Genomic DNA, 10,179 nt, shown 5'->3' on the forward strand with positions numbered 1-10,179 from the left:
GCGGAGGACCTCAAATTTAACCAGGCTCGCGGAAACTGCTCTATCGCCGCCATTTTTCAACTTTTTACTGCGAAAATTTTTGTTTAAATACTTCAATACATGCTTAAAAATATCCTTGAATATTATTATCTTCTTACCCTTCCTTACACCGAAAAAAAAATCGTAAAAATACGCTTCTTTTTCACAAGTTACAGTGGGGTAACCCCTTAAAATATATGTTAATTTAATAATGATAATAATGTGTATGATATATCTAATTTGATCTGTTAGATATATTAGATATATTATATATTAAAAAATATGTTAATTTAAAAAATATAATAAAGTTATAATAAAATTTGTTTTTGTATATTACAAAGAAAATTATTTTTTTTTCTTATTTCCTTTAAAAATAATAGATAAATAAGCAAATTACGAATGGTCAATTAAAGATATTTAAAAGTATTTAAAAAAGGGTGTATTAAATTATGCAATTTTTTAGAGATATATCATGTCCTTACTTTTGAAAAGGCAGCGAGTGGGAGGAAAGATAAATTTAAACTATATTAAAAGCTTCTTTAAATGCAAACTAATCCAGGTTGTTCTTAGTGTTGCTTTCCTTATTAATTTCCTCACTCACGAGTAACAGAAACTGTTTCTATCGTAAAAATCAACGAAAACTGTAATATGTATTCATTTATGAAAAAAAAAAGATTCTAACTATACATGTTTTATTTTTTTTAAATATATTGAACACATACTATTCACTGATATGTTATATATCTCCATTCATATTTATGTATAATCATTGGAAGTATCATTCCCACAAAACGATCACAAAAGCAACTAGATATAGTTTGGGAATTCTTTGGAACCGTGAATTTTTTTCTCAAATATTTTTTGGTCACATAGAACACTATAATGAACATGAACATGAATAAACATTAATATCATATGATATGTTATTTAAGGTAACAGCACACTTTGCTTGATATATTTGCTGCTAATTTTCCATCGTATTGTGCCATTGCATATTCTTGCTGTTTTTGCCATTTAGTTAGATTATGTAAATTTCGTGAGATTTTTGGCATTAATTTGCTTTTATTTTAGAAATAGCAAGTTTTGCAAACAAGATACAAAAGCCTAATTGGGACACAAATGATTTTGATATAAAATTCTGATTGAATTTGCTGTCAATTTGCAAACGTTTTTACTATCATTTTGCTTAGGGGGAATATATTAGGTGTGTGTAAAAGTTTTAATCCTTTTTTTCACCCATTTTTGCTTTAAATCTAAAATAAATGTAATATACTAATTTCAGTCATTAAAATTTATTTTACTTTTCTATAACTTTCTTTTATCTCTCAAGTAAATTCGGATTCTTCTGTGAAAAAGACATGGATTTGGAGGCAATAAAATTGTTAATTTATTTTTGTCTCATATCTGTCACATCTTGAAAGCGCTATTCAGCTAAAAAATGCTGCATCGATCAGAATACGTGTTAACCCAAAGGCGTCTGATGAATATGTCGCGTGCGGGAAGACTTTCCCAGCCCAAATTAAAAATGGTTTGTTGAATATGAAGAATAATATGCAGCCTAGCATTATTATGTAGTAGAATGACGTTCTGATTTACTTGTCCAAATGATCTTTTTTGTCTTTTCTCAACTCTTCAAAAACGCAAAAAAGTAGAAATTTATTTGAAACCCTGACAAATTTCTACGAACAAGGACGAATTTCAATGCCAAATAATGCATAAATGCGAAAAAATATGCAATACTGCGATAATTAAATTTTTGTAGAATTTTATAAAAATACATAAAAATATGTACGAATTAGTATGTCTTCTGACGCTCCATTACGAATTTTTACAGAAAGGGAATAGTTCTTCTTACAATTAGAAATATGGTAAAATTACGTCACTCTACATCTCAGTATGAATTATTACTAAGAGAACTAAGAATTTCTAAGATCTCGTCTCAATCTATGTAACTTTTCTATAATTTTTGATAAAAATTTTTAGTTTTCCATAAAAATTTTTCCGCCAGGGAATTTAAATTACACCAGAGCACTGAAAAAAGACTTAATCTTGTGCACATACCTAATAATATTATATTGTGAACATTAGATTAAGTTAATAATTTTATGATATTGATAGAAATTACTTTATTGATTATCTTTCCAGAGTTAACGTCACTTTTATTGACAAAACAGGCAAGAAAGTTAAAGTAAAAGGGAAAGTAGGAGATAATGTGCTTTATTTAGCTCATAGGTATGAGATTGACATGGAAGGTGCATGCGAAGCCAGTCTAGCGTGCACAACTTGTCATGTGTATGTACATCATGATTATATGGACAAACTTCCAATTCCTGATGAAAGAGAAGAAGATCTCTTGGATCTAGCACCTTTCTTAAAGGAAAATTCTAGGCTAGGTATCTATCTTTCTTTTTCTTTAAAACGTTTTATTAACAAGGAGATGGCACAAATTGCGAAATATCAAATGAGATGAGCAATAGCCCATTTGAAGGGAGAGGTGGAGTGTACTAACACGGTAAAGAGTTTATGTAACTGGGCTTTGGTTTCTGGTTGGAAACGGTTTAATGACGAAGATTACATCGCTCAATGCAAACAGTTAGATAACATAAGTCACATCTCTCACAAACTTCGTATTCGCTCCTTCGTTCTTGGTAGTAAAACTATATGACTGTTGTATCGATTGTGTTAAAGTCAAATTGTGACATTTTTTTGTAGTCAGTTGTAAATCGAAAAAATTACTAAACTGTATGTGAATATAACATTATGAATATATATATATATATATATATATATATATATATATAAAAATTATTATAAAAAATAGGTGAATTTTATTTGTTGAAACAACAAACAATACAATTTTCAAACAAAAATTGTAGGATGTGGAGGGAGATAAATAATGATAAAATCAATTTTCCAAAAAAATCAATTTTATCACATGGTCACTTCACTTTTTTAAATGATATATATTTTTTGTTAAATAATATGAATTCTCTAATTATTTTGCATATGAAAGTCTTAAGATAAAGTTATCGAAAAGTCAATACTTGACGAGATATTTAATACTTTTTACTATGTCATATTTCGACATAAAATAAGAAATATCTCGCAAACTATTAGTTTCTTGATAATTATATCTGAATACTTCTATGCACAGAATGAGATGAATGAGATGAATCGATTGGTGTGAAAAAAACACAGTTGGTTTAAAAAAATGCAATTTTTACATTTTTCTTTTGCAAAGCTAGCGTATTATTTTGTGAGAACTCATTAATTATTGATAATTCTGATTTAATTTTCATAGTTCTTGATTAAACAAATAATTCTGGTTATTAAGACAAAAAATAGCCTCTCAAAAATAGCTTATCAGAATACAATACATCTATATATTGCGAAAAATTTTATAATTTATTCAATTTATGAATTAAGATTTTATCTCTCATTAAACAAAATAGTCTCAGCAATGTAGTTCTTAATGGTGTATATAATGTTATTGTGAACAAACTTTGACGCACATCTAGAAAATCAATAATATTGATATAAAAGTGAAATATTATACAATAATATACAAATAATGTATAATATACGAAATATATTACACAATATTTTAAAAACATTTATAAAATATTATATAAGAACATTGATAAAATTCATATAAAATCAATATTTCAAAATGTTTAATATTTTTGCTTACTAATCGTAAATTTAATTTTGCACATTTGCTCACAATATAAACGATTCTTTTTCATTATTTTTTGCTTTTGTCGTTACACTTGACATAATTATGAGTAAGAAAATTTTAACATATATAACTCCATGAACACGAATAAATTTTGTTTGTTTTCTTTCTAGGTTGTCAAATAATTTTGAAGAAAGAATTAGATGGCATAGAGCTAGAATTACCTAAGGCAACTAGGAATTTTTATGTGGATGGACATACTCCTACTCCGCATTAAAAAAATTTTTTTTTCTTATTGAAGTTAAATAAATATGTAAATACTTGTAAGTAATATCATTCACTTGTAAGGGTATTTTGTAATAAATAGTATTAAAAATTAATATGTGATTTTTTGCTTGAGCATCATCATCAGATTAAAAATAGATGAAAATACACAGAACATAAAAATAATTTATGTAACGCCATTTATGTAACGTTCCTGTATATTACATTTATTTATTTCTTATACATGGATTATGATACATATCTTCTTTTTTTTAAATTACAATCATATATGATAATAACACAACACATTTATGATATAATGTATTTACGAATTAAAAATCTGATTTTTTGAATGTACAACATTTATATGTGAATAGTGATCTATCGGGTTAGTTTTCACCTGTGCTGCCACAAATGTGCTACAAGTGTGACAAACAAATATTAAAAATGTTATATTCCAAACAGACATATACAGGATGTATCCTCAATAGTACCCACTAATTATATAGTGTTATTCCTTATAAAAAGTTAAAAAAGTCCTAAATCATTTTTTTCTACATTTACGATAAAGTAATTATTATTGCAGTATATTACATCTTTATTGAGCATTGTAGAAAAACATGATTCAAAAGTTTTCGACAAAATTTTTTTTAAGGAATAGCGATATATAATTAGTGAGCTATTTAACAACAATTTGTTCTACAATGCTCAATGAAACAGTAATTACTGCAGTAATGATCACGTCATTAAGCATTGTAGAAAAAAAATGGTTCAGGACTTTTCGACTCAATTTTTTACAAGGCTATGTAATTAACGGACGTTATTTGAGATATACTCTGTATATTATATACTATGATATATAATAATAGACATTTTCTCAGTTTGATCCATATAGATAATTCTTATAGGCGTAGATCACGTTTTTTATCACACTTGTAATTATGTAATTTAAACAAAAGTTGAAATTGCTTTAATAACAAGTATGACTTTTGTTTAAATTATTTTAATAACAAAACAAATGTGATAAACATAATCAGACCACACTCTATGCCTGTTGGAATTATCACACGTGTATTTTTCATTTGGTACTTTATCACAACACATTTAGAAAATTAATTTTGTACTTACACACACACACACACACACACACACACACACACCTTCGCGCGCGCGAAAATTGTTTGGTACCGTTAATTAAATGTTATACACAATTCCTATACATTACAAAATCAAAAGAAGTTAATACATTACTAGTCAAATGCTTAAAATGATACAACTTATATAAAATTAAATTATTTTTATGGCAGTAAACAATCTGATATCTATCTGCAGTATCAATAAAATTTCAAGAATTCGAAGAAGTTATACAAACACGTTTATACATATAATACAAAATTATTTATGTAATTTAAACTGTAACAGATTTTGAAATTTCTTATAAATAAGTAATAAAGTAAAATTGAAAAAATAAATATTTATTAAGCTATATTAAAATTTATTACATGTAGATCTACGTATAATATGAGAAAATGATTATTAATATAAAAAATTGTGAATTATAATTTCATTGTATAAGACTGTTTTGTCATGAAAATCGTTTTTGAAAACTTAATAATTTAAAAATACATATATATTTCTGTGTAAGATTAAGTATATATATATATATATATATATACTTAATCTTACACAGAAATTTAGATTATTTTTAGTTATTTAAGTATAGTTACAAAATATCTTGATTGATACGTTGTAATATATTACGCAATATTGAATATTTTCCAAGTTAAAGATTAAAAAAATTATAATTTTTCTAATTTTCAAAATCAGTTTTCTTGAATACAATATCTCATATGAAAAAAGCTATTTCTATATTTTAATATTCTTTAAATTTATTTTTACACACACACACACACACACACACACACGCATGCACGCGCGCGCACAGAAATATTTTTGATAACGAAAAATCTATTTGTCTATTTTATCTTGTGTTATCCTATATTGTAAATTTCATTCAGATAAAAATAAAAACTTATATTCTTCTGATTTTTTATCGCAGCCATCTTAGATTATCATTAGAAGCAAAAAGTCATGTTTTTTTAAATTTGTAATAACTGTATACATAAATAAAAAGTTATAAAATTTATAAAAGAATGATTGTTTTTAATCAATTTAAGATAAAATAACAAAGATAGTATATTATGTGTTCCTATATAATAAACATATTTTAAGATCTAATAATATGAAAAAAAAAAAAATATATATATATATATATATATATCGGTATACATCTAAAATTATGTGTATTAGATACATCAGACCTTACAGAATTATAAATTTTACATTCTTTAATTGGAATTGGAAAGGAATTTCAAACGTTTCAGTTCTACAAATTTTGCTTAGATGTTTACTGATATCTCATTTCTTTCTAATATTAAAATGTTTTACTCCTTTTATAAGCATGATAAAATGCTAATGCACAAAGCAATTTACTTCAAACAATATTACTTACATAATTAAACTTTATACTTATTGCGAAAATATATAACTTCAAAACATTATTTTAATCACGTAAATCCTAATATTAATTAAAGAATATATTATATTTTTTCTTATGTAAATATTTTCTATCCTTTTAATTAATAAGAATAAAAGATGAATCTACTAACAGAGCCCATACTATTTTTTTTTCATGTATAGTGTGGAGCACTTAATGCTAGAAACTGAAATATCTCCATTACTTTTATTTTTTTTTAAATACAAATATGTCTTTAACGAAAAAAATGCTTGAAGGGTATAAGTAATATAATAATAAACATTTTTTTATATCTTAATGAGGTTTCAAGGTCATTTTTTTAAAATGGAATTATATATAATTTTTCTAGTTATTCTATATAAAAGTATTAGAATTACATGATAATTAAAAAAAAAATAAAGAGATTTTACACTATTCTAGCACATTTTAACATAAAATATATACAATATCTTGTAATTATTTAATTTTGTTATAACCGTTCGTCAATACTTTTGTGCATAACGTAATGAGAAGCAAATAGTACAAGGAAGACACATAGTTACTTATCAAAAGCATTCGTAATTGCATAATGCAAATTGACTTCAGGAAAAGTCATATTATTTATCTATTTAAAATAAATATTTTTCTTTTAAAAAATTTTATTTTCAAAAGTAATAGAAATATTTCAAATATTAGCATTAGATGGCTGTCATTTACCCGGTATAAAGTAAATATACGATTTATTAACATTGCATAAAATTTAATATCTGATTCGGAAATTTTAAGAAAATATAGAAAAATAATGTACATATAAAATGAATTACGTAATCGTTAGAAATCAACATAACTCGATATAATATATATAACTAAACAAGATATCTTATTTTTTTTAATGACTTAATGGTAAAAAAAGATACATATAGACAAATAACTTTTTCAAAATGAAAGTCTTCAGATCTCGCTTTAAATTTTTTATTGCATGATGTATATCATTTTTAATAGTTACGTAACAAAAGTCATAAATACAAACACATGAATTATTTTCATACTAAAAATTTATAATGCAAACAATTAATTATGATAACAGTATATTTAGTAAATTATGATTTTTAGATTTGTTTTACTTGTTATTTCCACAATATATGTTTATAATTATCGATTTTAATCTAAAACAGATTATTAAAATTTGTTTTATTATCTCATATAATTTTACTTTACTTCAGAAATAAAAATAATTTCTTTCGTAATTGTATAATATTTTATTGAATAGATTTTAATATTAAATAATAAATTGAAGAAAATAATTTAAATTAAATAAGACAATATTTACGTTTTCTGTGTAAATATATGAATAATTTTGTATTTCTGTCAAATAAAAAAATATAAGACTAAAATCAATAAAATTTAAAAGAATAAGTAACATTATTTTTCAAGATGCCAAGTAAAAGAAAGAATATCAGTTTTTATAAACGCTAGAATAAATTATAAAGAAAAAATCGTTTTTAATCGCAAAATTAAGTAAGGAAAAATAGTAGATATTATTAAAGATACAAAAAACAGAATTGATTTTAAGATTAAAAAAATGTCCGTAAGCATTTGAATCTGAGAAACAGAAAATCATAAGAAAAAAATAGAAAAATCTACGATTGAATGCTCTATAATTGTCGCTTATATTTATTTTTCTCGATGAGAGAAAAAATGAATAAACAATTCATTAAAAGTATAAAAAACACTGATATAATAAGCATATATATTACTTGAAAAAAATCACATGCAAGTGAAACAAGTAGAAAAAACTGAATTTATGAAAGAATCTTATAGAACAATATATGTTCTAAGGAAAGAATAAACATTTCGAAATAGAAAAAGAAATTACGGAAAATTAGGTTAGCAAATAATAATGAGTTTAACGTTTTTGGTTCGATTTAAATAAAAAAAGGAAGATGTAGCAGGACAAAGAAATAAAATAAAAAGTTTAAAAGTACATATATAGTGGAAAATGTAACAGTGTAAAAACGCATTTTCACAATTTAAATTAGCGCATAAGCACTTTTTAAAATCAACTTATTATAGATAAACAATAAATATTTAAGAATTTTAGAAAATAATTTCATAAACGATGTGGGTATTTTAATAAAATTGTTTGGTGTTACATTCCAAATCGCCAGATTTAAACGTCATATAGGAAAATATACATATAGAAATTTATAGAAATAGAATATATAGAATGAATAAAGATACAATGTACTAAAACAAAAAATGTGTGTAACACTATTATTTCTGAATATTTAATAACAATTATTCTAAATGCACCTCATCGTTTGAGATGTTATTAAATAAAAAATTATTACCAATAAAATATTAAAAAAGCTAAGTTCAAATATAAGTATATAAAATATTAATTTTCATGAAATGTTCAAATATTTTTATCACATAATAATTTTAGTGTTCTGTGTGAAATTTGACGTAATATAATAAAATATTATATTTATTCAAAGGTTCTTCATATTTTTGTACATTAAAATAAATATAAATAGAATGAATAAATATTTTATTTTGGTAAAATACAAAACAATAAATAACTACTGCAATTTTTAAATATTAAAATAAATAATGGTAAATTGGGTCCAGTTATTAAATGTAAAACATTAAAAATAAGTGACTAATGTGTGAGATATTTTATATCCTAAAAATATAGTAAAAAGATGTTGAAATAAAAAATAGAATGTCTCTTAAATTATAAATTATGTTGTGATTTTATTACAATACTTTTAATGCATAATTACTTTTATGTCTAATGACTAGGAAGATAATGTAACAAAAATTCATATAAAAAGAAAGGTGGATCTTAAGAAATATGAAAAAAAATTATTCTTAATCATACATGTGCCCTCTATTTATTTTAAAACAATTTACGAGATATATTATCGTGTTTTATAAAAAAATATAAGAAATACTTATAATAAAGATAAAAGGTAATATCTTTTGTGTGTGTGTGTGTGTGTGTGTGTGCGTGTGGCGCGTGTGTGTGTGTGTGTGTGTGTGTGTACACATATATATATATTGCTATAATTTTTTACCTATGAATAGGTAACATTTTTTTTCTGACTTTAGCATAAAACATACTATTAATAGTTTGTACGGAAAATCTTGTACAATAAAGAATACAGATTTTCCGTACAAAGCGTAGCTCTTAAAAAATTATTGCAAAATTAAGTTTATTAAAAAGTTATAGCAAATAATGAAATATGCAAAAAACAGTTTTGTTGCATTTAAAATGTCATTCGCTCATGTTAATATAAACGTCAATGTATTGAATTTATCATTAAAAAAAAAATTTTGTACCGCTTTTGCTTAATTTCTATTGCATCAATAATTCTTTGTATTATGTTCATTTCTTATGATTCATATGATTCATGTTCGATGAAACTTTGTTTTTCAATGTTCCCCACGGAGAATGTGAGAGTTAGAAGTCTAGCGTAAGATCTGGATCTTAAAAACATTTTTTCAATTAAATTGTTTAATTCCAATATATGGATGGATCTATATAAACATAAATGAAAAATTTCATGCAAATTTCATATTTTTATTCTAACTGTTTAATAAAGCATTTTAGAATCTATATTTATAACATTTTTTCTTTTTTTAGCTGAAAAAATATATTGTTATATTTTGTACGAAAAACATTCTACCGGGAACATCTCCC

General features: G+C 23.9%; 1 protein-coding gene across 2 annotated transcripts in view; it reads left to right on the forward strand.

Annotated features, from left to right (window-relative positions):
• LOC105450126 (adrenodoxin-like protein, mitochondrial) overlaps positions 1-10,179 on the forward strand; it is an 18,310-nt gene that overhangs the window by 2,544 nt on the left and 5,587 nt on the right. Inside the window, exons 3-4 of one of the 2 annotated variants that reach the window (XM_011689824.1) lie at positions 2,164-2,411; positions 3,868-4,017. In XM_011689824.1, the coding sequence (XP_011688126.1) occupies positions 2,164-2,411; positions 3,868-3,971 (352 nt within the window). In that variant the 3' untranslated portion in view covers positions 3,972-4,017. Of the gene's footprint in view, positions 1-2,163; positions 2,412-3,867; positions 4,075-10,179 lie in introns of those variants that run through there. The other variant, XM_011689814.1, reaches the window with a different exon arrangement.

The sequence above is a fragment of the Wasmannia auropunctata genome, unplaced genomic scaffold (genome assembly GCF_000956235.1).
Source record: "Wasmannia auropunctata unplaced genomic scaffold, wasmannia.A_1.0 LD336111.1, whole genome shotgun sequence".
Lineage (NCBI taxonomy): Eukaryota > Metazoa > Arthropoda > Insecta > Hymenoptera > Formicidae > Wasmannia > Wasmannia auropunctata.